The following is a 25,490-nucleotide window of genomic DNA, read 5'->3' as shown; positions in this document are numbered from 1 at the left end:
CGCATCAATAAACTGTAAGAGGATCGCCATACGACAGCTGGTAGTCCAGCCCCCACCACATGAGAATCTCCTGCACCGTCGCCAAGTCTAAGCTGTGTTCCTGGAACGGCACCTGCTCCGGGAAGTTGGCGATGGTGAGCTGGCCCGGGTCGAAGCCTAAAGCGTCCATCATGGCCACGTCGACGGGGTCGACCTGCGTCGGCGGAGGCGCCATGTTCCTCAGGCTCATCAATGCCTGCTCGCCCGGCAGCGGCCCGCGCAGGTCAGGATCGTCGCCGTAGAAGCGGGCACGCAGCCTCCTGACTAAAGCCAGCAGGTCCCTGAGCACCTTGACGCAGTCCTTCCCGTAGTTGCTCCCCGTGGCCGCCTCCCGGTCGAAGACCTCGAGCGCGAACTCGATCAGGTACGAGTCGCGCGTGAGCATGTTGGCGAAGCCGATCTGGTGCAGCATGAGGATGACGGCGCCGTTGAAGATGTGGTGCAGGTCCTGCAGCAGCAGCTTCTGCCGCGGGCTGATCCTGCGCACCCATCTACCTAGCCTCAGATTCCTGCGCGCCGCTTCCCCGCACTCTTTGATGCGCTCCACGTGCGGGTGTTCGTCGATGCTCCACCGCCCCGTGATCAACCCGTCCGCGACGGCCTTCTTGACGGCTGCCAGGAACATGGGCCGGATGGTCAGGATAATGAGCTTGAGTCCCTAGTCAGCTTGAACGGGTCCCGAGCTTCAACAACTACAAGTTTGGGGTGGGAATTGGTACCTGGTTATATGCCATGTGCAAGACACAGCAAGCACGGTCGTCGACTTGGGAGGGCGCATCGGTGATTTGAGGCACCTCAACCACATCAGGGCTATCGGGGACAACTGGAGGTCTGAGAGTGTCTGGGAGGTGAGCAAGCCACTCTGAAAGTTGCTGCATCACCCTTTCAATGTGCATGATTGCCCTGTTGGGTCCATCACGAGCCTGGGGCTGGTAGCTGTTGCGGACAATGAAATCCGAGATCCTCGACAGCGCAATGTGTGCTCGGAGCCCGTCTGGCGGGGGCAGACCACTGTATTTGGTTAGCACGGAACCGCACCGCAAAGAAGACTCGGCCTCCCAACTCACAAGCACGGCTGCGGGAGAGGGACCTGAACAGCGTCTTCCGGAATCCCGGGTGGCCGACCTTGAAGACAGCTCAACCACCTATAATGGAGCATGACGGGGGGGCTTGATCAGCAGGTCGTCGTTTTCAAAGGGTCGAGAAGACAATACCTATCAAGGATATAGACGGTCCAAAATGTCCTCCGTTTCACCTCGTCGGCCACGAGGCCCCGGTGGGTGCCGTGCATGATACTCACCTGCATAGCGTTGCCGATAGCTATATATGCGGCGTCTCTGCGGTTGTTCTCGACCAGGTACAGCGCCATCAGTGCCAGCACGACCGCGTCGTCGCTCGAGTGTAATGTAAAGTCGAGCGGATTTCCCAAAAGCATGCGGGCTCGCGCAAAGAAGGGCTCTCCCAGCTGGCCCTCGACCTTGGAGTTGACTTCGGTAAGCTGCAGCAGGCTTGCAAAGGCAAACGCGGCGTGGTACAAGGCGAGGTCGCGGTGTGTCTGCGGGGGCGTCTGGTCAGCAGCGGAGGCCATGATGCTGGCCGCGTCTTGCAGGGGCCAGAACAGGATGCCGCCACTCGGAAAGCGGCCATTGCCGTCGTTGATGAAATATGTCAGGTCGTTCAGCATCTCCGCCATCTGGGGCTGGGAGGGCAGCCACAGCGCGTTGATGCCTGTGGGAAGCTGCAGCGGGCGAGAATCGTACGTCTGGTAGACGCCGATGGATTGCACGAACGAGACGCCGTGCGGCTGGTCGAGAAAGGCAAACGTGCCGCTGGTTTTGATGAACGATTTCAAGTGGTCGAGAAAAGTCGCGCCCGACGTCTCGCCCAGGTAGCGTTCGGTGCCGTCCGTGTCAGCGAGGATCTTCCCACCGTTGCCGACAGTCTGCACGTCGTTGTCCACGGCCGACACGTCACCGCGCGATGAGCCGGCCATGGGGTCGGAGAAGGGGGACAGCATCCCCTCGTCCTGGTCGGTGTGCAGCAGGTCGTCGCGGAGGTCATCGTGCTGGTCGCCGTCCAGCTGCCGGAAGTTGGGGAGCAGGGGGCCCGCGACGCCGCCGCTGCTGCTGCCAGCGCCGCCATTGCCGGCCAACATGCCATCGAACAGCGCGCACTTCCGGCGCAGAGCATCCAGCTCGGCCCTGGGGATCAGGACCTTTTCGATGGGCTCCGGGTACTGACATGGCCGCTGCGAGGCCGAGCACTGGCGGCAGGGGCTCTCGCCGCTGCACTTGATGCGCTTGACATTGCAGCGGTTGCAGCTTTTGGGTGGCGGGCAATTGATGTCAGAACAGGGCCTGCCCTTTGCGCCGAGTTTGAGGTTGAGACTGAGGGGGCGAGCAAACGACTGAAGCCGACAGACTAGGGCAAGGAGGGGCAAGTGTGGGACGTGACGTGACGGGACGGGATGACATGGGGACGGATTGATCTTCAGGGCAGGAACGAGAGGACTAGGTGACTCTTGCCTGCCTTTCTCTCTTTCTCTCCGTCTCCCTCCCTCTCTCTTGCTCACTCACTAGAGGCAGGAGCGAAGTAGGCGAGAACGCACGGGAGCTTGCTACGAGAGAGGGGATTTTGGGCTGGGAATGTTGACTCGGAGCTTAGGTTGAGCTTGGAGCTCGAACTTTAAACTTACGCCGTGGCCACGCGCTTCCTCTCCTCAGCTGGAACCTTTTTCCGGCGGGGGTGGACGGGGAGGCGTTCGGATTCTGAGATGTCGACTTTTGCGGACGGCTTCGGAGGCCTGGGCATGTTCTGGCATTGAGGCAGTCGAGACGAAAGGCTTGCTGGGTAAACGACGGTCTGTCGGGTTGTCGCTGTCGTCGGGTTGTCGCAGTCGCGCCTGATTAAGCTTTCGGTGTCTGTACCCAGGAAAAAAAGAGCGGGTGGAGAGTTCAGGGCAGGCAAGTTGCCTTTGGGGGGTCGCGAGGGGGAGATGGTGGGGCGACGACGGACCGGGCACGACACGACACCCTCCCCGAGCCTGCTTCCCGTTCCCTGCAACGTGCGCCCTACGCCAATGAGCGCGGCCGCGACTGCCTGACCACTAGAGTCCGAATCGGGTGTGGCCGTGGCAGTCCTCCATGGGGCCAGGCAGGCTCGAGCCCCAGAAGCCGGCCAAGCCCAAAGGCCACCAACCGGGCCTCTGGCAGCCTCTGTTTGGTGCTTGCTGATCCGTCGATAACGCAGAGGGATGACCAACAACAGCTTTGGTCGCATTCCGAGCGACTCTGGGGTGGTGTGGTGTGTCAATGGGTGTGGGTGGGGGCTGGCGGGGCCAGCCCGCGTCACTAAATTCTAGGTAGGACGGATACCCTCAATGCGGTCGGTGGAGAGGTCACTATTAATAGCAGAATTCCATCTTCGCTCTAGACAGCGGGACGAAATTTGGCGCCTGCAACACCGAGGCGCAAGTGACGACTCTGAAGAAACCGAAAGCCGCCTGGAAACCTAAGATGCTCTAGGTAGGCCGCTAGGACTCGGGACTGAAACGCGGGCAGCCGTGGAGACTCGGACTCCAGGGAGGTCAGCCCTGAGGGCCCGACCCGCGTCTATCGACAGGGCAGTCGGCAGCGGGAGCGGCGGGAGCAACTCACAAGGCTCCCGGTCAATCTCCCCACCAACAATGTCCACGGTATGTCCTGCGCATACGGAGCGTGTGCACATGCATATGTAAACTCCGTTCGGCGCTGCAATTTGATGCTTTATTCAATTTCCGTGCATACCTACCTAGCTACGTTGGCATCTACGTGCACACATCCACTCTGGATCTTCGTGCACTGCAGCTCGTAAACCCGGGCCGCCTCAACCTGCAAAGATCCCATTTCGCGATCTTGCCTGCACATGGGATTACCCCGCCCATGCGTTCCGCCTTACAACTGCATTCACCGCCTGTAGCGCGGATTGACGGGATTCGGGAAGTAAGACAGCCGGTCAGCACCGACCGCACCCAATCCCTCCGCTCAGATAGAAAACCTTGTCTTTCACAAAAACCGCAAGAGAAAGCATACATCATGCCGAATACGCACTTTGCTGACTACGCTCACCTACGTTTCTCGCTCGCGTCGCCCATCCTCGGAAGCCTTCCTAGCCTTTGCCCGTCCAACCATGGCCGGGTTGCCGACGAGCACGCCGCCTCCCGGCGCCGCACCCCGACGCGTCTCGTGGTCGGTGGGGGCCGGGTTTTAATAACAAAGCATACGGCGTGGAATGCAGAGTGCTGCATGAAGGCCGCGCAATTCGGGACCGCCATGGAACCAACGGGCCCAACCAACCCGCACTCGGCTTTTGTGTAAGGATTCCTCCAGATTGTTGGTGGGACGAGCATCCTTGCGGGCGCCATGTTGGCACTGGCTTTGTCGCTCCATCAGGAAATTCAGGATCGCAATAGAGCCTTGGGATTTCAGAGAACCCGGAACGCCATCTTGCAAAAGGAAAAAGAAAAAAGAAGAAAACACGCCTTGCTTCGAATATGCCATCGTGGAGGTCTCTGTAGGTGGCTTTGATCTCTGTGGCTTGTGGAAGAGGTAAGGATAAAATACAGCAGCATGTTGAGACTCCTTTAATGCCCCCTTAAACAAAGTGCGGCGAAAAGGTAGGTGGGTAGTCTGTGCTCAGAGGTTGCCGATCAACCAGCACGGCAGAACCCGACTTTCTTTGAACGATGAGAGCCTTGTGACAACACAATCCTGCAGGGAAGTCAACCTGTATTGCTTGGATTGAGCTTTTGAACTTGACGAAAGTTGCCGGGAAAAGAAGCGAGAAGCGAGGAGCGAGACAAATAGCGAAGGCTAGGCATGTGGGTGATCAAGAACCATTATGGTGGGCCTAGAAGAACAAAGGAAATCACAAAATCGAGTTCTTAGTTGGTAGTGGCAGTGGCAGTGGTAGTGGCAGTGGCAGAAGTGGTAATTGTTGCTCCAATAAGTTATCTTGAAGTCCTAATAATTAGCACTTTGTGGTTCCAATTTCCCCAAAGACCAGACATACACAAAGGACAGTTATGATTTCCGACATGGAAACAGAAGAAACCGGCTTCGTCATCCTTGTACCTTGAGCTGGGCATGCTGCTCGTTTAGCTAGCACGCAATAATGGTGCGGCATGTGGATGAGGGTGCCTGGATGAGGGTGCCTGGTTGAGTGTTTACAACCAGTTAGTGGCTTTGTGGTTGACTTCAAACATCAGAAGCGAATCATCAGGTATCAAAACGGCATGTGAGGCAGGTGAAAGTGAAAACAGCGATGAAGAACAGGACCTTTACTGTTAATTTTCATATCCAATAGGTGTTGTCTTATCTGTTGACATGCAGCTAATTTCCGTTGTATTGAAGTTATTACTGGAACTTGGAGCTGGAAGCGAATTTGCAACTGGATAAAATTTTGCCCGTCATAATTACCTATTTATTAATGAGGATGTCTCTTCACACTGTAGGAACGTCTATTCGAACCGCAGTATACAAGTGACTTGCGCGCTGGGACCCCCCTCCTCAAGGAAAAATCCACTTTTTATACCAAAAGAATGGACTTTTCCCGGCACGACGCCAGCGCATCCCAACTTCAGATCAATTAGCCACATATACAGTCGCACCAAAATCACCAGCATACAGGGCAGTCAAAGACTGCGATGCTTTCAGTGGGCTAGAGGCTTAGCAGGGATTTCAATGTACTTTTTTGTACACTACGGTTCAAATAGACGTTTTCTACGGTCCGAAGAGACATCCTCCTATTGTATCATCAGGGGGATTCGGAGCTTTAATTAGTAAGTTTCCACTGACCAGTCACATCCGGAATGGAAATGATTAAAAATTCCCCTAGTTGGAACGCTCTTGCCATAAGCCATGTGGTAGCTTGACAGCCTAGGTAATGGCATTTGATGGATGTAATAGTTAATGAGGAGCAAGAGACCACTGACAACCAATTCCGGATGTCGCTGTTGTCCAAGCGTGACGGGAACATGAATAGATATGACGAGGCTGGAGCTTGTTGCCTAGCCAGGCACAGAATCAGTGATAATCGAGTGAGTTGCTCTCTCAGCATTAGACGTCTGATAGTGAAAGGCAGTTAACGGGTGTTGCTTATCTCACACCAGTGAATACTCTGAAGCTTGTTCTTCGCCCTCACTAGAACTAAATAGCTGAAGTGAGCGAGAAATTCGAGTAGGATTGAGCAGCAATAATCTAGAATCGATGCTTGACAAGGCTGGGTTTCATGATTAATTCGAGGCAAAAAGAATAAGCAGTCTTGAGAGGGGATGTTCGAACTCGGCCAGTGCAACACATGATTACTCCCCGTCTCTCACTTTCAGGCTCAACAAGGTGACTACCTAGACAGACCGAGGCAATTTCTCTGTGACGATACTATAAAAAGCTGATACCAACAATCTAGATAGTTTGTGAGAAGGAGGCTGCTAGGGGAGCAATTTGCACCACGATTGCTAATTATCAACGTGAGACGGCTAGATGGGTCGGACGGGTGAGACGAGCGTGGGCCTGAGCCTCGGACTTGGTCTATTTAAGCTCACTAACTAATCCCGCACCAGGCCGGCCGCAAACGGCGCCCTTGCGGAGAGTTTGCGTATTGCTTAACTCTAAAACCTGTCAGTTGCAAGATTTGACTTCCGTTTGCATTCCAATTCCAAGCGACCATTTGTGTCGGCAAAGCCGCACTGTGTGTAGCGATAAAGGGGCATCGCCCGTATTCGGTAGCGTGGCAGGATCCGCTTTGGCGCCTAGCTTCTTGGTAAAATCAGGATGAATTTTTTTTTAGCTGCGCTCGAGCTGCGTTACCCAGCTCGAAGCTCCACAATTAAACTCAATCTACCAATCCCATCGCGCCGATTGCCCGATGCTTGGCTGTTGCACGTGACGAACCGTTTTGCCACAACGGGAGATTGCTAGCTGTAGGGCTCCACCAAACCGGAAAGCACATCCTTAGATCGAAGGAAGTGGAAAATGTGCGCCACAAATGCATGGTTTTGAGCTTACCTATAAACTGCAAATCCACGATATAAAACAGCTTGCCGCTGGATTAAAGGCGGTGCAGGCCAGGGAAATCAGAGTTATACAAGTTATACACGGTTTGGAACACAACAATTACCGAGGTGAGCTGTCTCTGCCATACAAGTGGCAAGAGAGCCGATTCGCACTGTGATGCACTTGCCAAGCAGCCGACCGCGTAGCCCTTTGTCCAACTCAGGGGCAAGGGGCGGATGGCCGACAAGCAACCGGCAATTTTTGGCCGAAAATTTCACCAACTGCAGCACACTCGATTCACGATGGCCCACTTTATTAATCATGTCATTTCAGAGACAGCAAGCGAACCACATACCGTTCGCGCATTATGCTAGTAGAATCCCTAAACTGCCAAGCTTCCGCAATTGCAGGTCTTGTCCAATACGGGGTCAAGTACCGAATTTGGAGCGGGGCAGTTGCGCGGCGCGGCCAGGGAGTTCGGCTCGTTGCATTTTAGAGTAGACAGGCCCCTTCAGGCCAGATAGCCGGTCGGATTTGGGGCCGATCTGCCCTGCTTGCCCCCGTGTCAGGCCTGACAGAGTTGGCGCCTCTCCCTGAATCCAAGGAATGGAGCACTGCACAGGGCAAAGCGCCTTCCTCCCCAAATCCGAATCTCCCCAGCACCCGACCTCAGTGGTGCCCAGGCACCCCTCTCCTTAAACTGGAACCCCGGACTCCAGGCCTTACGCAATTGCTTCCTACCCACTCTCCACTGCCGCTTTGAACTGTCCTCTCATTTCTCCGCTGGCACTCCGTTCTCTTCCACCTTTCCATCACTTCCACCTTCGCTGCCCGACCTGGAATCCACGACCGCCCTCCGCAACGCCCGACACGCCCTCGCAGGTCGCGTACCCTGTCCGCGGTAGAAAGCCAATTGACGACTCGACCCGACCGGCCCAGGACTGTCACGCGCGAACGCGCGGCGTTTTCGCGCGCATGACGGCCATGCCGAGCGTCCCGCAGTCATGGCGGCGACTCCTTTTCCTCCTCCCCGTCCTCGTCATCGCACTTGGCCTTGCTACCGGCCTGTACAGCGGATCGCTTCCCAAGCCCAAATTGTGAGAACCTTCTTTTCCTGTCGGCGTCGAGGAGGCGCCGCGGCGGCCTCGCCTCTGGCCCTCGACGGCACAGCATCCTAACCTTGTTCCATTTGCGCAGACCTAAAGTATCCTTTGGCGACGAGCATGTCAGCCTGGAATGCAAATCCAACGACACGAACCCATTCCATAACCTTCACGACATCATCCACGCCCTGTGGGCCCCGCTTGTCGTGCCTATCAATCAGCCAACGTTCACGACCATCGACGGCGCCGAGAAGAGCCTCCCCGCGCCCGAGGAGCTGACCCACACCGAGAAGCTGGGGAGGCGGCTCTTGATCCTCGACGTCGACACGCGCCCGCTCTCCGAGGAGGGCAGCGTCTTCGGCGAGAGCCTGCCCACGTGGGACAATCTCAAAAACCCGTCGGCTGGCTTCCTGAGCCACTACATGTACTCGCTCATCCACGGCTACTCGTACAAGTTCATCCGGGCGCCCCAGTACGTAGACCGGGCGCCGCACTGGTCCAAGGTCGTGTTGACGAAGGAGATGCTGAAGAGCTACGACTTTGTCATCATGCTCGACTACGACGCCATGTTCCCGACGCCCGAGCTTCCCCTGGAATGGATGTTCAACTACTGGAAGATTGATAAGAAAGTCATGGTCGCTATGGCCGAGGACCCCAACGGCGGCGACAATATTGACCTCCGCGACAAGGTCAACATCAACTCGGGCTTCATAATCGCGCAGGCTAGCGAGAACACGCAGGCCCTGTTCAAGGACTGGGCCGAGTGCCCTTCGGAGAAGCGCTACAAGGATTGCGCCCAGTGGAAGCTGAAACTGTTCCACGAGCAAGCCGCCTTCAGCTCTCACGTGCGCTACGACTTCCTCGACGGCAAGAGCATCAACACGGACCCCGGGTACATCCGCATGCTGCCCTGCAGCGAAGCCAACGGCATCCCCAAGGTGAAGCACATTGGCTGCTGGGGCCAGCTGGTGCGCCACTACTGGGGCGACAAGAGCAAGACCAACGACGAGTTCAGCCATAACGTCATGTCCGCCCTCACTCCCCTGCTAGCCAGGGCAGGGTTCGGGCCAGGAGGGAATGTCGACGACTTCCGGGGCAAGTATCTCGACGGTGCCGAGGTCCTCGACCAGCCGCCGAGCGCCTAGTTCAGAGGAGACGAAGCGGAGGACCACGAGCGAGCCGACAAGCCTGCACGACACACGCCCCGCACACAGGCGGGGCCCTGAACGCGAGACGAGGTGAATGGGGATGCTTTGCTTTAAGACGTTTTAATAAGACTCGGCGACGACGGAAAATCCACATTTTTTGCATCATGGCTGGCGATTATCGATGGATATGTTCGGGGTCTTTTCTGTCTTTTTTTATCTATTCAAACGCGCGCTGACGCCGCTGTCTGGGGCCCCAGCCGCGGAAGGCTCTTTCTGGAGGATGTATTCTATCTACGTGTACACTTCTGTTTCTGGTTGCTTGTCACATGGAGCCATTTTTGAGCCACTCGGCGAGTTGCCCGGCACCGGGGAAATAAAGAAAAAAATAGATAACTAATATTTGAAGCACTCGGCTGTTCCCGATGCGAGTTGGTGGGTGAGTTTTGCTCTGGTATCTTTGGTGAAAGATGCGTAGGTCGCAACTCGTGGAGCGCCTTAACTTTGGGAGGTGATGCGCCTTGGAGATTCCGCTTGGTGTGCCATGAAGCCTCGGGGATATCACTAAAAAGCACATGTGGTGCTATCGCCTAGAAACACATTGCAATGCATATCACCTCACAGCCACCCATATTTAGTTCAATCTTGACTCGAGGGAACACTCGGCGCTTCGAGAATTGCAGACACCAGGCACTGCATTCCCACCTGGTGCACTGATAGCCAAGCTAGCCACGCATGCCTTCTAATGCCAAAGCCAGGCGTAGTCCCAAAGTGACAGCGAAGTGAAGGGTAGATGATGGATCGGCTGAGGTAGGTAGTTGTAGAGAATTATCTTTATCACGCAGGATAGCCGTCGCGCATTCTCTGATTTAACTATTGTGTTCTAATTAGTCTTTTTTAAAATTAAACAGTTGTTGAGTGGATGTTAGGCAAGTTGTGCATTCTATTTTGGTGGTGAAAATATAGTCCTGTGGTGTAGTTCTGCGATGTGTGCAAGGTAACTAAATCCGGACCTTGCTGTCTCGCATGTCTGTCCACTCGGGTCAGGAGAGAAGTATATGTATGATGTGATGTCACAGCTTCAGCCTCTGCTGAACATTTTCTTACTGTGGTCCACATACGTCAGCAAGACACCACCCACGCGAGTGATCATTGCCCGTGCTGGTGCCCTCGTGGCTCAGTACACCTGTAGAGCTGCAGAATTTGGACGGGGCGTAAATACGTGTTTGTAAGTGGCGCTCTGTGGCTGCAGAGCGGCACACGCTGGAAGGGAAACGCACCACCGAGGCTCGCCGGATGACATACCCGGCGTGTGGGTGGGTGTGTCTATGTATGTACATAATTACGCCACGGTGTGAAGTAGCCATTGACAGCTTGGGAGCAAGTTTTTGGTTCTCTGCTGTGGCCTTGGTGGGGGCTTGGTTTGAGAAGAGAAGGGATGGGGGACCGTCGTTACGAACTTGCGACACAACTCCCAAGTACCAGTATTTATCTTGTTGATCAGCAAGTCACCAACCTGTGGATCACCTCACCAACCTGTGGATCACCTCGGTATAGTCTCATTAAACAGGCTTGAGTCAGCCTCTGCAGTCTCGGCTGCGATCCCACCCTGTGACATTACGAGAGCCTCCCATTAACACCCTGCAGAGAGCACTGGTTGTTGCTAATGTCCGCCAAGAAGATGGAACAACACATCAAGATCTGACAGCGGCAGACAAAGTAATAACGCCAAGACTCCAGACAGCCGTAAGATCGGGCAAACTTTCCAGCACCAGGTGGTATTTTCCCCAAGGATCTTTTGCTCCGCCACCAATCCTCGGGCCAGCGACCGCTGACCAGATGAACCGGCCGCCAAGTGGGTAGGATTGGGATTTTGGGCCCCCAGCTGCTGCCGCTTTGCCCCGCGGGGACGGGGACGGGGGGCACACATCGCGAATGAGAACTGCAGGAACAGCCACAACGTTTTGCGCGCCAAGACCGCCACAGGGTTTCAGCTTTCCAAGAAACCCTCCCCCTCCCCCCAAGAGCACAGAACCGTTGCCTGTGTCCCTGTGAAGGGAGGGACTCAGGAGGGAAGGAGGGTTATTTATATGCCCCCTGGCCAGGTATTTTATATGGCTCGCCCGTCGCACACAGGTGAGCAGCCACTGCTGCTGCTGCTTCTTTTCCGTGTTTCGTTTCGTTTCGTTTCTAGGGGGGATACTGCTTTGTTTACCTCCCCGCCTCCTTTCGTGACGATATCGGATCTCTCCCTACATTAACCCCCCCCCCCCCACCCCCCTGAAACCAAAGCCATCGAGTTTGAAATTGTTCGATAAAACAGACAGGCAGATCGACAACGCGAACCCCAAGCCGACACCGCGAGCCCCAAGCCGACACCGCACCGACACACCCGGACAGCCATGGCACCCCGGCGCGGCGGCGGGTCCAGCTCGGGCTCGTCGTCCTCGTCCTCATCGTCAAGCTGCGACGCCGACTGGCCGTGCACGAGCGAGTTGGAGTTCATGTACGGGCAGCGCGGGCAGGCGCTGTGGTCGGACAGCGAGGTGCGCGGGCAGCTGGTCGTCGGCGCGATCTGGGCGGTGGCGCTGGCGGTGCTGCTAGTAAGCACATGCGGCGGTGCGCGGCCGCTCGCCAAGGGCGCGCGCGGCGGCGGCGTGTTGCTTCTGCGCACGGCCATGCTGCTGTCCGTCGCGGCGTTCGCATTCCTCTGCACGCGCTACGGCCTCGTGCTCGCCGGCAACGACGTGCCCATCGGATACCGCCATGAGGCGTCCGTCGTCGTGCTGCTGCAGCGGCTCGCCATGGCGGCGCTGCTGGCGGGCGCGCACGCCGTGGCGAGGGGGGAGGGCCGGCAGCGGCTGGGCTTGGGCGCCGCGGTGCGCGTGCTGTTCTGGATCGGGCTGGCGGCGTATCTCGTGCTCAATGTCGCGTATGCTGTCATGGACTTCCTCGTGTCGGCTCGTGCGCTGGACGTGTTCAGGGACTCGTGGTCATGGCGGCTGGGCGACCGCGACTTTGCGCTGGCCATGGACGCTGGTATGGTGGACCGCCTCAAGGCGACCCAGTACACCGTGCTCGCGCCAGGCTACGTCGCTTCGCGCATGTGGATCGACCCCGAGGGCGGCGATGCGGATGTCGCCGTGTTCCGCACCCGTGACCCGCAGATCAAGATCGGCGTGGCGGCCGACGCTATTGCGCTTGTTATTGTGCTGGGACTGCTGTTTATGGTGCTCGGCGCGTGGGTTGTCGGGCGGAAGGCGGAGCACATGGGGAAGCGCACAGTGAGTTCAAGGCCCAGACAACTCCGCCAGGTGGTCTACTAACCATGCCTTGTTCTCGTTGCTAGGTTCTGCTTCTTGTTGCCATGGCGGGGCTGCTCCTGACGACGCTCTTCGACCTTGTCGTCTCGGCACACTACGTGCTGTGGAACTGGTCCGTGGTCACGAGCTTCTCGCAGTGGGACAGCTTCGTGGCGGGATATGAAGCCACGGGCGCCCTGTTCGACTACATTGCGCCGCCGGGCTTCCTGCCAGACTACCGCGTGACCGTCGACGGCTTCCCCGTCGTCAGGGCCGTGCTCGAGCCGTTCGGAATCGTGCTCGCCTGCGCTGCCATTGTGGTTTTGGTGCGGGCCGAGGCGCGCGACAGGCAGGCGAGCGTGGCCCATCTGACCAACAAATAAAGGGGCGAGGGGGAGGGGGGAAGGAAGGGGAAGGGAGGGGGGGAAGGGAAGGGAGGAAGGGAAAGGGGGTGGGGGTTGGCATGGACTTGGCATTGGATACGAATATATCTACCTAGGTAACAAAGCACATTGGCGATTGTCTGCATGTTGAAATACAAATGCATATAGCCTTTATGACATCGTGTTCATGGCCTTGCATATAGCCTTTATGACATCATGTTCATGGCCTTGCAAGCTCAAGAGCAACAAGACAGGCACGCGGCAGCTCACGAGAAACAGCGCTTGCAGCTGCCATCCGCGCCGGTGCCGAACACGTCGACCTTGCCGCCGTCCCAGACCACGGCGTTGGGCTTGGAGTCGACGCTGCCGCCCATGGCCTCCCAGCCGGCGGACCACTTGTCGTTCTGCCACGTCTTGCGGTACATGGCGCTGTCGTCGCCCGTGATGTAGACTTCCATGCGGCCGTCGACGGCCACCACGTCGGGCGGCTTGCCGTCCTTGAGCTTGCCGCCCAGGTTCTCCCACGACCCCCACTTGGGCAGCGTCGTCACCGTCGTCTGGTTGGCCTGCGCCGTCGCGTTCCACGCCGTCACCGCCGTCGTCGTGTTCTTGTACGTCTTGTGCCAGCACGCCCCGTCACTGCCCTTGGCGAACACGTCCATGCGCCCGTCCCACGCGCACGCCGCCGGCGTCCCGTCGAGGGAACCGCCAAGGGCTTCCCACTCGCCCCACGCGCTCTTGCTAGTAGTAGTGGTGGTCGTCGTCGTCGTCGTCGTCGTTGTTGTTGTTGTTGTGGTGGTGGTGATGTTGATGCCGTACGGCTTGTGCCACACCTGCCCGTCCTGGCCCTTGCAGAAGATGCTCGTGTGGTCCGGGCCCCAGGTGACGGCCTTGGGCGGGCCGTCGAGGTACCCGCCGAGGCCCTCCCAGGCGCCCCAGCCGGGTGCTGTCTTGGAGGAAGCGGGCGGCTCGTCGTACCGGCGGTACCAGCACTGGCCGTCGGTCGCCGACGACACGTACACGGCGGCGTGGTCCTTGCCCCAAGAGCACGCCGAGGGCGAGTGCTGCACCGCGCCGCCCATGGCCTGCCACGCGCCCCACGCCCCGCTGTTGTATGTGCGATGCCAGCATTGGCCGTCGGTGCCCGACCCGAACACGTGGTTGTTGTCCTTCTTGCGGCTGCACGCCGCCGGCGCCGACGCGAATGTGCCGCCCAGGTCCTCCCAGGACGTCCATTTGTTGTCGTTGTTGTTGTTGTTGTTGTTGTTGTTGTTGTTGTTGTTGTTGTTGTTGTTGTTGTTGTTGCTGGCGCTGCTGCTGCCCCAGCTCTTGTGCTGGCACCGCTTGTCCGCCTTGCCTATCTGATACAGGTCCATGCGGGACCCGCCCCACGACACGGGTGCCTGGTACCACGCGGCGCTGCCGTTGAGGTTCTCCCACCGGTCCGACGTGGCCCGCTTTTGTGTCCACGGGCTGTCTCGGGGCGCGTGGCCAACGGCGGCGGTGGATAGCAGCGGCCGCGGCGGGTCGCTGAAGAGCTCGGCCGAGTGCAGTTCCGACCTCTTCGCCAGGAACCCGCCGTGGCCGGGTCGCGGAGCGTTCCAATCGACCTTGCTGGCGCGAGGTTCCTGATGGAATTTTTGGGCTGGCGGCGGCAGGGATAGGGCGCTCTGCCCGAAGCAGAGCACGACGAGGAGGAGCAACATGGTTTCTTGGGCTGGCGTCGTCTTCTCCTTGAGGCAAGGGCTCTTATTTGGCTTGAACGGACTCTGTAGACCGAGGATACATAGCCCTCACAGCACTTGAGCGTGTTGTCTTTATATTCGCTGGTGGCCGCGCTTTGACTCACTCACCAATCTCGCTAGAGTTGCTGGCAGAAGGCTTGGATGGTCACTCAGACAGAGACAAGGTGGAGAGCGTGTCGGTTTATCTGGAAGCAGCAGCATCCGGTGCAGCTTGCCCACCCTCACCGTCTTGACTTCATCTCGTTAGAATATCGACACGTCCAAGTTCGTGCGCCGAGCAACGTGCCACATGGCTCGTCCGTGTCTGGAATAGACTCGCTAGACGCAACTGCAGTCTGGTGCCTTGCCCGCTCGGACGGCTAGTGTATTATTAGCCCCTTTTCTGTCACTCTCCTCACGACAGCGTGCACTATAATTGTAGAAAGCAATGCCACGGCGGCCAGTAGGTAGGTGTAGGTTCCAGACCCCGGCTGCGGCTTAAGAAAAATTTGCCCGCCCGTGTAGTCACATCTAATTACCAGCTCAAACTGCTTAAGAGGCTCGACTAGACGCACGTGGTTAGGCAACAGGAGGGTCTTCCAATCACGGACTGAAGCAGTGTAATATGCGTCCCGCGGAGCGACTCACCTCGATTGGGCCGGGTGTCGACGCTTCCGCTGCCGCTCGCCCACCTTTGCACACGCTGGGGACGCTTTTTTTTCTATTAGAGGCGTGCACAGCCTGCCATGGCACGCTTGCAGGCAGTCAAATCTGCAGCAGTCCTTTTAACCTGCCGCCTCCCGGCGCTTGCGGGGCTTTTGCCTGTTTCCAACGGCTGCATTTTCTGGGGTAGCATATCTAAGGTGCCTATGATATCGTGGGGAAGCCCGGCCGCGGGCTGGCCTTGGCTTCAAAAGCGAAAATGGCTCTCGCGCCGTGTCGTGTCGTGTTCTTTGCTGGGCGAGGGAGAAGGCACGCGGCGAGAAGGTGGCCAGAAATAGCCACATTTTTCCTTTTATTAGGGGGGAGCTTTAGGTGTTATCTTGACTCTGTTAACACCCGGTCCAGTTTTCGTTCCGCCTTGACACCGCAGCTGAGAGGTTTTGAAGGAAAGAATGCGGCCAAACTGGAATCAATTCATGAATAAGCCAATACAAGGTGAGTATTTGTGAGAGTCTAGCTTTGAGCATCTTTCATACCGCAGTGACACAGTACTTGCCCTACCTTGATTAAGTGACTTTTTGCTGTCCTTGATTCTCTTCTTGATGCACTGACTCTCGGGGTTTATATAAAATCTAAGCGGCTATTTATTCCAAGCCTGTCAGGTGAACGGTCTCAGGATTGATCGAAACGAGAAGAGGCAATCCAGACCCCTTTACAAACGAGTCTTACTCTCTCGTCCCACGGCCTTGGCAAAGTCGCGCAAAAAGATCCAGCGGGCCTTGTGCACCCAGCCCTGCTTGAGAAAGCCGTTGGCCGTCGACGCCGGGAAGAAGGCCGCGACGTCGAGCAGGGACTCGTCGTGGGCGGCCGCGAGAAAGATGGTGTCGTGGGCGTCGGCCTCCTGGAGCTTCTCGATGGTGCGCGTGAGGTCGTCAAGGCTGTAGTGGAACGACTTCTCGGGGTCACTCGTGGTCTCGTAGAAGGGGCGCTCCCGGCCGTGGGGCAGCAGAGCGGCGAATAGGTCGCCCGGACACGTGCTGCCGGGCGTGTGCGGCGTAAATGGGCTCGGCGAGATGTCGCGCGGCAGAGGCAGGTACTGGCTTGGCCGGATCTCGCCAATGTGGTGGTAGGCGTCGCCGGCCATCAGGATGAAGGACGAGCGAGAGTTGCCGGCACTGTCGCCGTTGCCCGTGACGCGCGCGAGCCCGCACAGGTGCCCGACCGTGTGGCCCGGCGCGTCGAGTAGGTAGAAGGAGCCGTCGCCAAAGTAGTCAATGGCGGCGAAGTGGCCAATGGTCAGCGTTTTCCACTTCGTCGTGTTGCCCGAGTCGCCCTGGGCAAAGTCGAGCTCGACCAGGTCGCGGCCGGAGTAGTCGGTCTCGAGGAACGGCGAGTCCGGGTCGCCGGGGTAGCCGGGCAGCAGCTTGTCTTTGAAGCCCGGGCCGACGATGAGAGCGGTGGCGGGCTCAAAGGTGGCCATGTCGCCGATGTGGTCGAAGTGGTGGTGGCTCCAGACGACGGCCTCGATGGCGGCCGTGTCGATGCCGCCGGCGTCGTCGAGGATCTCGCGCACGCCCCTGTCGACCGTGATCTTCCAGCCGAAGGCCTTGAGCGTGGAGCCTATGAGAGGGCTGAGGTTCTGCCAGTCCTTGCGGATTCCAAGATCGAACAAGAGCGTGCGGCCCGAGTCGCGGTGCTGAACCAGGAAGGCGAAGCACGGCACAGCCAGCTCCTGGTGCCCCTCAATTGGCGGGCCGAAGAACATGGCCGTTGGGATGCCTGTGATGCGAGCCGTCGTGTTGATGATTGAGACATCGACCACGCTGCTGGACGGGGGAATCCGCAGGTCCGGCGGCGACGGGGCCGCTGATGTCGTGTGGTGCGCCATTTTGGCTCAACCTCAGGCCTGAGATTGCTATGCTTGGAAAGGGGTAGGTAGGTAATTAGCTAGGTAGCTAGGTAATTAGCTAGGTAATTAGCTATTGGCTTCGTCTGGGATAGACTGGCTATTGGCTTCGTCTGGATAGACTGACTGTTCCGAAGGCGGGGGATCCCGTTCGGTAATTACCTCTATAGTCGCCCCGATACTTTTTTTTCTGGCCGAGTCCGGATTAGTTCTAGAACCTGAGCAGGGGTGAGGTGAGTTCAAGAATTACCCGGTTGTTGGGGGGCTCCTGAGCAGTTTTATTGTTTGAAGATGGCTATTTCATCAGGAACGAGTTACATGTAGCTCTTGCCAGTATGGTGATGGCTTGGCCAAAGTCTATTTCAAAGGTGTGGAGTTAGCCCCGCAGTTAGCTAGCCGAGTGGAGATTGACGGACAAACGCCGCCATCGAAGAACGCCAGGCAAGAACGAGACGGGAAGACCGGATGCGAACACGCGAAGAGAAGACTGTGCCGCAGCCCGAGCAAAACGTCCTCTCAATGTTGCATCGAGACAACGCAACGAGGAAATAACTCGCCCTGCGGAATATACGCGCCATATACGCCATATACGCATACCATAGTGCTACCTTATTCTATACCTAACGACAACTTTACGCGGCACTCTCGGAGACGAGCGAGTTCTGAGCCTTTCTGAGCCTCAATCTCTGATGAATAGGTACGGTAGTCCGAACAGGGCCAGCTATCCTGCCTGCCTTGTCGACAACGACAGCTTTCGAAACGGAGGCCTAGGGATAGTTCCGACAGCCTGGCGTAGGCATTCACTCTCCGTTTTGAACAGCTTTTAGTTGTTGTAGTCATCCACCTCGCGACTGTTCTTCACCAACGCGGCAATGACGAAGCAGGTTGGGCGGGATTGAGAGAACTGCCGGTGTCTGGTGCTGCATACCAGGGGGTGCGAGAGGAATTCTAGCGTCGCTGCCGGCCCTGTTCCTTCTTCCGAGGTGAAGTCCTGAAACCCGGACGGAGGTGCTGGTGGTTCCGACTTACTGGTGGAGTGGCGAGTCGTGCTCAGCTTCGTTGAAGGGTATTGCCTTTGGAACTGCGTACTTTCTTTGCCAGGTGTCGGGTAGAAAGTTACCGAATGCTGTACACTGTTTGTCGTGAGCTACCGCTGCACCAGCCAGACAAAACAAATGCTAGCTGCCCAGAGGTCTGACTCTGGGCAACAGACCGTTCTCTCATAGTGGGCGACGCCGTAAGGGTAAGTAGTAATGCCATCAGCCTGTCTCTCTTCATCGTTAGTGCACTCGCCGCGCTTGCCGGTATCGGATTCGACGTGATTGGAGGAGCAGTATTCGCCCAAGTTGCTCGTACCAACGGTAAGCCGTGAGACCAGCAAGTACTGTCATTGACCAAGACCACTACTGACAGGCGTCCCTAGGCTTTCTAATTTGTCCCCTGGGCTCTGCCGCCGCGGCTGGGGCTGTCTACAGCGTTATAGTCTATATCCTGCACATCCCGCAGTCGATCGGCTGGATCTCCCTGAGTCGGGACCGCCACCCGAGCTTCAGTGATAGTGGCTAGGGCAAACTTGGCGGGTTTAACGGCTTAGTGTACCCGTGATCGGGACGACTGGAATACCTGTTGGGGAGAAATTGAATGGGCGGGTGGAATGAGATACCGGAACTAGGAAGCTACTTCGAGAGAAAAACAAAACAAGACGAGAAAATGGAAAAAGGAGAAGGGAGAAGGAAAACCCTGTTTCAGCGAATGGTGATCGCCTTGTCGAATCATGTCTTCTGGTTTGCCGCTAATTAAAACGCCGAAACGCAGCGCATGTAAACCGTAAACAGCAAGGTTGGAGGTTCAAGCAGCCCGGTTGTCGGGTGCAACCAATTGCGCCATATCCATTCCTACTTACTAACGTAATTACAGGCTTACAAATTACCTTAGCGGGCGGAATTCGGCCGGGAGGGGGGTCTTGCCATTCTTGTGGCGCTGGCTAGGCAAACTCGGGGGAGCTGCCAAGTAATTAAGCTCACTGCCGTTGGATTGCGAATCACCTCGGATTCCAATTAGTAATTGGCAATGACGGCATTGCCTAAAGAGGCATTCGTGATCGGGGTTTGGAATGTGAATATTAAGATATAAGGCGTCTTTGTTTGCGCATTTTCGTCTCTAACTATCATATTCACAACCTCAAATATTCACAACCTCAAGGCTCCAAGCCGTTCCCGTTCCTCTACCTCAACACAGCTGTTCCGCAACAACCTCCGAGCCCCTTGACCCTTCATCGTCGACCTCCAGCACTGAAGCCATAACCCTAACCCCGGAAGCAAGCTAACGCGCACGCCATGGCACCCATCCGCGTCGCCATCGTCGGCCTCTCGGCATCGGCCAAGACTGCCTGGGCCAGCCGTGCCCACCTGCCATATCTCCTGTCGGCGCGGGGACGAGAGCGCTTCGAGATCGTGGCGCTGCTTAACTCGTCTGTCGACGCGGCGAAGGCGGCTATCGCCGCCTACGAACTACCGGCCACGACGAAGGCCTACGGCGACCCCGACGCGCTTGCCGCCGACGCGGACGTCGACCTCGTCGTCGTCAACACGCGCGTCGACGTCCACCACGCAGTCATCCGCCCCAGCGTGGCCGCCGGGAAAGCCGCCTTCGTCGAGTGGCCGCTGGCCCAGGACGCTGCCCACGCCCGCGATCTGGCCGACCTCGCCCGCGAGAAGGGCGTGCTCGCCAAGAGCGCCGTCGGCCTGCAGGGCCGCCTCTCTCCCGTCGCCAAGGCCGTCCGCGCCGCCCTCGACGCCGGCCGCATCGGCAAGCTGCTTAGCGTCGAGGTCCGCGCCTTTGGCGGCACTAACGACCGCGACGCCGTGCCCAACACCCTCTCCTACTTCCTCGATCGCGACGTCGGCGGCCACATCTACTCCATCGGCGCGGCGCACTGTAAGCCAGGCCCGTCCATCTAGAGGACGCAGGAGAGCAGAAGTAACCTAACGTGTGCGGTTGTAACTGACGTGTGCGGTTGTCAACTGACGTGTGCGGTTGTAAACTGACGTGTGCGATTGACTAACGTGTGCGGTTGTAGTGATCGACCTCGTGCAGTCCGTCGTCGGTGAGGTGGAGTCGCCGCAGGCGCAGTTCACGTTGCAGCGGCCGACCGTGACGATCAAGGACGCGGCGACGGGGGCGGCCATCGGGACTGCGCCGTCCAACGTGCCGGACCTGATCCTGATCAGCGGCACGCTGGCGCCGTCGGCGATCGTGGCGCCGCACGCCGCGTCCCTGCACTACCGCTACCGCCGCGGCCAGCAGTTCCCCGGCGACCCGGCGCTGACGTGGACGCTGGCCGGCGAGACGGGCGAGATCAGGGTCACGTCGGAAAAGTCGGCCACCATCTCCGTCATCAACGACTTCCCGCCCACCGTCGAGCTGTACGACTTCGCTACCGGCGCCGTCGAGCTAATCTCCTGGCAGTGGCTGCCCTGGCAGGAGGAGCTGCCCATCTTCGCCCGCGGCATCGGCGCCATATACGAGGCTATTTCCGAGGGCAAAGGTGGCCAGGTCACGTTTGAGGACGCGCTCAAGAGGCATGAGCAGCTCGAGGGGCTGCTGGCGCCCTGGAAGGCGTGATTGTAATTGGCATGCGGCATATCTCAGTTTGGGATGGCAATGAGATGAGACGAGCGAATGATTTTCAATTTTCATCCAACAAGTACAAGAGCTCAGGAAGAGAGAAAGGAAAGGAGGAGAATGTCTTGCTTATTTACCCTGGCAACCTATTTTTGGCATGGTAATACCTAAACAATAGTCAACATGCCCCTTTTGCCTCTCACACCCCCAAGAACCCCCCCTAAAACGTCTGCGTACCAACCCACACGGCGTCCGAGGTGCAGGTAAACACGTCGCTGTTGAAGTTGCGGTCGCACGCCGCCTGCATGAACTCGACGCCCACGGCATCGAACGAGCTGATTATTCACGGCAGCTTGTCAGAAAAAAAAAAACAAGAAAAACACCAAGTCACGGATCGCAGGCATCATCACTTACGAATCGCCACAGTCCCAGTGCTGCGACACCTGTACCATGTTCAGCACGGGGTCGAAGGTGAACGCGGCCGTCGTGCCGGTCGCGGCCGCTGCCGACTTGCACGTGCCCTCGAAGGTGCCATTCTTCTGGCCTGAGGGCGCGCAGCTGAACGCGCTGCCGTCGGCGAGGTTGGTCAGCGCAAACGACGGGCCCGTGTCGGCGGGCAGCGGGCGCGTCGAGTCGGGCGCCGACGACCCGGGAGCCATCTGGTACTGCCGCAGCCACTTGTCCAGCCGCCACGACTGGTACGTCTTGGCGCCGGCCTGGCACGACGTCGGTGTCGTGGCTGCGCCCCCCCCGACGGTCGTCCTGAGTGTCGTGCTGACCCGCAGCGTCGGCCGGTCGCCCGTGCTCGTGCTCTTGGGCACGCAGAAGCTCGACCCGTCGGCTGTCGTGCAGTTGAAGTCGAGGCTCAGCGAGCCCGTGGCCAGGCCGTCAGATCTGGTCGGGACTTGTTAGCATCTTTCGCCTTTGACCTTTTCTCTGCGTGTAGATAGTATTTCTGCGTGTAGATAGGATCTCTGCGTGTAGATAGGATGTATGACATGTCTAAAGAGCAACGCACCCGCGCTTGTCGGAGCAGGCAAACGTGTGCGACAAGTAGACCGTCTTCTTCTTCCAGTCGACGGCAAACGAGACGGTCTTGTCGGCGCCCGAGCCCGCGCCGGTCCAGATGCAGTCGGACCACACAATGTTGGGGCCGCCCTCGAACCAGCCGGCCCAGGTCTCGGGCCACTGCGCCACGCACTCGTACAGCGGCGTCGAGCTCGTGCCCAGGCTGGCCGCGATCGTCGACAGGTGGCTGCTCTTGTTCGGGTCCGGTCCGTCGTACCGCACCTCGATGAAGCGGTACTGGAACGTCTCGGACGCCGCCGTCGCGCCGCACACCCGCGCCCCGCTAGCCCCCGGCGCCAGCCACGCCGCCGCTACGGCTAGACTACTCACTGCTGCTACGCCGTTTCGCATCGTGAAGCTGAGCTTGGGCGGTGGGAGAGAGAGGGATGGGGGGTTTCGACCATAGCATGCACAACGCGAGAGGAGTGCTGGTCGCGGACAAGGGTCAGATCTCGTCCAACGCGGCCCTGGCGTCCTGGGTACCGGGTATATAACACATGGGATGGGACTTGCACCACCGTGTTTGCAGTCACGGCCGCGGCAGCGGCCGAGTGAGGGGACAGGCGAGCTCAAGCTCGGCTCATCCGTCATCTCGGCGGCTGCTCGCAAACAGAATTTGCCATGGGTTTTGCCATTGGCCGTACCAGACCCGGACATGGCTGTTCCCACCTGTGCCCAGGGTGCTGGATTCGCTTTCCGAGCTCAGCCAGCCAGCCAGCCAGCCAGCCAGCAGCCAGCCAGCCAGCCCTATTTTGCCGTCTGGCAAGTGGCCATCCGATGACACCGTCCGTCCCCTTCCTCGCCCGCCCGCCCTTGAAATAATACCCTGATCGGGGTTTACCGGCACTCTCCCTCCCTCGAACACGGGACAGGCGCAAGCCCACGAAAAAATAAAGATACCCACCAGCGGCCCACCGTCGAGTCTTCTAGAACACTCAGCTTATCTGGGCTGTACATGGTATCGTGTGGGAATGGGGGGATCCAGCCTGATTTTTCCGTCTTCAACCCGTCCCGGGACGCAAGCGCGGCGGCCTGTGGTGTGTGTGATCTAGTGCGGCGAGGGTGAGGTGGGCGGGAACAGGAATTGCATTCTCTCTGCATCTCGTGTTTAGCCCGAATTCTACCAGATTGCCCCGTGGCAGCCGGGCCGCTGCCCTCGCTGTGCGACGAAGGCGGGGGAACCTTCGACGCTATATTGATTCGGAAGATTAAACCGCCCACAGAGAGAAAGAGAATGATGAGCATCGTCCCCCACCGCCGAACACCCCCCCTTCGCATCTGCCGGCACCAAGCCAATATGCGCCAGCATCGCCTCTGCCCAGCTCGAGGGCGGGCAGCGGCATTGGCACTGGCTTTATCCTGACCGGGATGCCGTGCTAATGATTAACAGTCGGCGAATTAGTGGATTGGCGAGGGAGTCGGGTCGTGATAAGTGACGGCCGGGGTGTTTTGATATCTCTGTTTCCCCTGCCTGCCCGTCCACCAGTGTTCCGGGTTCGTCGCAAAGCCTGTCTCGGTCTGCAGCCTCTCTTTCCTTCCCCTCTGTCCACCAGGCTCAGCAGCACCAGGATAGCCCGACATCTCTCGTGTCAAACCTGTCAAGATGCAGTGGAAGACGGCCCTTGGTCTGGCGGCGCTGGCGCAGGCGGCGGCAGCGCAGCAGATGATCCGGTTCGGGTGCTCTCAGCTGCTGATCGGCCGGCTGGATCCGCTGGTGAACCCGGGGGCACCAATGTCGCCGCACGTCCACCAGATCGTCGGCGGCAACTCGTTCAACGTCAGCATGGACCCGGCCACGCACGACCTGGTCAAGGACTCGTCGTGCACGTCGTGCACCTTTTCCGAGGACTTCTCCAACTACTGGACCGCCGTCATGTACTTCCGCGCGCGCAACGGCACGTACAAGCGGGTGCGTCAGTTCCCCAACGCCGGCCTCCGTACCGACGGCGGCGTGACCGTCTACTACATCCCACCGTACGACGGCAAGACGACCGTCACGGCCTTCAAGCCCGGCTTCCGCATGCTCGTCGGCGACGCCGGCCTTGACACCCCCAAGGGCATGCAGCGCCAGCTGTGCCACCGCTGCCTGTCGCAGTCGGGCGACCGCGGCGGCGCCCCCTGCACCGGGTCTGACACGCAGACCTTCCCGCCCCGGTCGTGCGACGGCGGCATCCGCACCACCATCACCTTCCCCACCTGCTGGGACGGCAAGAACACCGACAGCCCCGACCACAAGAGCCACGTCGCCTACCCGGCCACGGGCTCGTTCGAGTCTACCGGCACCTGCCCGCCCACGCACCCCGTGCGCCTACCCCAGCTTATGTACGAGGTCATGTGGGATGTAAGTTCTCATGTCTAGATCTAGCCAAACCCTATAACCACGTTGCTGACACAGACACCCTCTGCAGACCCGGGCCTTCAACGACAAGTCCATCTGGCCCGAGGACGGATCGCAGCCGTTTGTGTGGAGCACGGGCGACCAGTAAGTCTTGTCCCTAGAGCACATTAGCTGCGATTAGCGGCGTGTGGATACTGACGTTTGCACAGCGACGGATACTCGCAGCACGGCGACTACGTGTTTGGGTGGAAGGGCGACTCGCTGCAGCGCGCGCTCAACGCGCACTGCGGCAACGCCGTGTGCAAGGAGCTGCGCACGCAGACGTCCGAGGAGGCCCAGCGCTGCACGCTGCCGCAGAATATTGCCGAGGATGTTGACGGATGTGAGTTTTTTTTTCTTTCTTCTTTCTTTTCTTTCTTCTTTCTTTTCTTTCTTCTTTCTTTTCTCTCAAGACGGGAAATGGAAACATGTTACTAACAAAACCAACCACGATAGGGCTCGTGAAGATTCCCGGCATGGACATGTGATTGGTCGATCAATAACGGGATACGCATTTCTGGTTTCATGTCTTTCGTGTCGTTGCCGTGGCCTCCTAGATTCCGTTTTGCTTACATCATGTCGCGCTTCACGGCTATTGCTCTCGTCACTGGCCCAGTTGACACCTTATACCTCGCAGCCCCTGCCCAGGGACTTGCTGTGATGTCACAAAAGATGTGACTGAAGCTGGTCGAATGAAAAGGCCCAAAACTGAGACCTGCTTGTAAAATACCGAGCCCAATAAATCGAGCTATAACCCCTATGCCTTGAACCAATCTTTGTCTCTAGACCCTTCAAGATGGCGGCCTCAACATTTGAGCCACAGCCGAAATGTCGCCAAAACGGGGTGATTTTATGCAAAACATTTGAGCCATCACCGTCGCAGATAATTAGCTTCTACGCCACACTCGGAACGCTTGGGCTTCGCCGGGGCTTGTGTTTCCCATCTCTAGGTGCTCGATAGCCGTACGGTTTTCGGCCGATGCAGAGGTATCTGGGCCATGTTCAACCTCGCCAGCCACATTATCGATAGGGTTCAAGGAAGGGGTGGAGAGGGAGGGGGCACTTACACGGGAAAGTAGGCCTGGAAAGGTCACGTCAAAATTAGCGGTTGCTCTAGTTTGACCA

The 25,490-nt window shown here is 58.1% G+C and overlaps 9 protein-coding genes across 9 annotated transcripts; 4 read left to right on the top strand and 5 right to left on the bottom strand.

Moving 5' to 3' along the window:
• Window positions 1-4: 4 nt before the first annotated feature.
• On the bottom strand, window positions 5-2,850 carry B0T26DRAFT_743379 (uncharacterized protein; the record flags this gene model as incomplete). Its single annotated transcript, XM_060444249.1, has 7 exons — window positions 5-697; window positions 759-1,050; window positions 1,107-1,184; window positions 1,254-1,981; window positions 2,014-2,119; window positions 2,193-2,360; window positions 2,735-2,850. 7 exons carry the CDS (start codon window positions 2,848-2,850, stop codon window positions 5-7), a joined length of 2,181 nt encoding a protein of 726 aa, XP_060293587.1.
• A 5,204-nt stretch (window positions 2,851-8,054) lies between these two features.
• Window positions 8,055-9,318, top strand: B0T26DRAFT_743378 (uncharacterized protein; the record flags this gene model as incomplete). Its single annotated transcript, XM_060444248.1, has 2 exons — window positions 8,055-8,167; window positions 8,301-9,318. The coding sequence occupies 2 exons, from the start codon at window positions 8,055-8,057 to the stop codon at window positions 9,316-9,318; spliced, it is 1,131 nt and encodes a 376-aa protein (XP_060293586.1).
• Window positions 9,319-10,058: 740 nt separating this feature from the next.
• On the bottom strand, window positions 10,059-10,871 carry B0T26DRAFT_435018 (uncharacterized protein). The gene is made up of 3 exons (XM_060435004.1): window positions 10,855-10,871; window positions 10,541-10,777; window positions 10,059-10,424 (listed from the first exon to the last, which is right to left on the bottom strand). The coding sequence occupies exons 2-3, from the start codon at window positions 10,683-10,685 to the stop codon at window positions 10,222-10,224; spliced, it is 348 nt and encodes a 115-aa protein (XP_060293585.1). The 5' UTR covers window positions 10,686-10,777; window positions 10,855-10,871; the 3' UTR covers window positions 10,059-10,221.
• Window positions 10,872-12,182: 1,311 nt separating this feature from the next.
• B0T26DRAFT_724486 (uncharacterized protein) lies at window positions 12,183-13,033 on the top strand. The gene is made up of 2 exons (XM_060442697.1): window positions 12,183-12,602; window positions 12,668-13,033. The coding sequence occupies exons 1-2, from the start codon at window positions 12,261-12,263 to the stop codon at window positions 13,001-13,003; spliced, it is 678 nt and encodes a 225-aa protein (XP_060293584.1). The 5' UTR covers window positions 12,183-12,260; the 3' UTR covers window positions 13,004-13,033.
• A 236-nt stretch (window positions 13,034-13,269) lies between these two features.
• On the bottom strand, window positions 13,270-14,709 carry B0T26DRAFT_653551 (uncharacterized protein; the record flags this gene model as incomplete). The annotated part of the gene is made up of 3 exons (XM_060438466.1): window positions 13,270-13,536; window positions 13,597-13,744; window positions 13,823-14,709. The coding sequence occupies 3 exons, from the start codon at window positions 14,707-14,709 to the stop codon at window positions 13,270-13,272; spliced, it is 1,302 nt and encodes a 433-aa protein (XP_060293583.1).
• Window positions 14,710-15,988: 1,279 nt separating this feature from the next.
• Window positions 15,989-17,697, bottom strand: B0T26DRAFT_434996 (beta-lactamase-like protein). Its single transcript, XM_060435003.1, has 2 exons — window positions 17,459-17,697; window positions 15,989-17,310 (listed from the first exon to the last, which is right to left on the bottom strand). Exon 2 carries the CDS (start codon window positions 17,276-17,278, stop codon window positions 16,103-16,105), a length of 1,176 nt encoding a protein of 391 aa, XP_060293582.1. The 5' UTR covers window positions 17,279-17,310; window positions 17,459-17,697; the 3' UTR covers window positions 15,989-16,102.
• A 1,935-nt stretch (window positions 17,698-19,632) lies between these two features.
• Window positions 19,633-20,920, top strand: B0T26DRAFT_755362 (uncharacterized protein; the record flags this gene model as incomplete). Its single annotated transcript, XM_060445953.1, has 2 exons — window positions 19,633-20,233; window positions 20,376-20,920. 2 exons carry the CDS (start codon window positions 19,633-19,635, stop codon window positions 20,918-20,920), a joined length of 1,146 nt encoding a protein of 381 aa, XP_060293581.1.
• Window positions 20,921-20,985: 65 nt separating this feature from the next.
• On the bottom strand, window positions 20,986-22,339 carry B0T26DRAFT_787726 (uncharacterized protein; the record flags this gene model as incomplete). Its single annotated transcript, XM_060446805.1, has 2 exons — window positions 20,986-21,814; window positions 21,939-22,339. The coding sequence occupies 2 exons, from the start codon at window positions 22,337-22,339 to the stop codon at window positions 21,331-21,333; spliced, it is 885 nt and encodes a 294-aa protein (XP_060293580.1). The 3' UTR covers window positions 20,986-21,330.
• Window positions 22,340-23,651: 1,312 nt separating this feature from the next.
• Window positions 23,652-24,853, top strand: B0T26DRAFT_743373 (uncharacterized protein; the record flags this gene model as incomplete). The annotated part of the gene is made up of 4 exons (XM_060444247.1): window positions 23,652-24,329; window positions 24,397-24,470; window positions 24,536-24,708; window positions 24,822-24,853. The coding sequence occupies 4 exons, from the start codon at window positions 23,652-23,654 to the stop codon at window positions 24,851-24,853; spliced, it is 957 nt and encodes a 318-aa protein (XP_060293579.1).
• Window positions 24,854-25,490: the final 637 nt, after the last annotated feature.

The sequence above is a fragment of the Lasiosphaeria miniovina genome (assembly GCF_030549165.1).
Source record: "Lasiosphaeria miniovina strain SMH2392-1A chromosome Unknown B0T26scaffold_6, whole genome shotgun sequence".
Classification (NCBI taxonomy): Eukaryota; Fungi; Ascomycota; class Sordariomycetes; order Sordariales; family Lasiosphaeriaceae; genus Lasiosphaeria; species Lasiosphaeria miniovina.
The sequence above is the reverse complement of the archived record's forward strand: the minus strand, read 5'-3'. Positions and strand labels throughout refer to the sequence as shown.

Bases quoted from the DNA above. Each gene is read 5' to 3' on its own strand.
- B0T26DRAFT_434996 (XM_060435003.1), bottom strand. From the start codon at position 17,278: ATGGCGCACCACACGACATCAGCGGCCCCGTCGCCGCCGGACCTGCGG.
- B0T26DRAFT_724486 (XM_060442697.1), top strand. From the start codon at position 12,261: ATGGACTTCCTCGTGTCGGCTCGTGCGCTGGACGTGTTCAGGGACTCG. The intron at 12,603-12,667 runs GTGAGTTCAAGG...TCTCGTTGCTAG, and splicing joins AGCACATGGGGAAGCGCACA to GTTCTGCTTCTTGTTGCCAT.
- B0T26DRAFT_435018 (XM_060435004.1), bottom strand. From the start codon at position 10,685: ATGGCTACTTCACACCGTGGCGTAATTATGTACATACATAGACACACC. The intron at 10,425-10,540 runs GTATTTACGCCC...TGTGGACCACAG, and splicing joins AGAGCGCCACTTACAAACAC to TAAGAAAATGTTCAGCAGAG.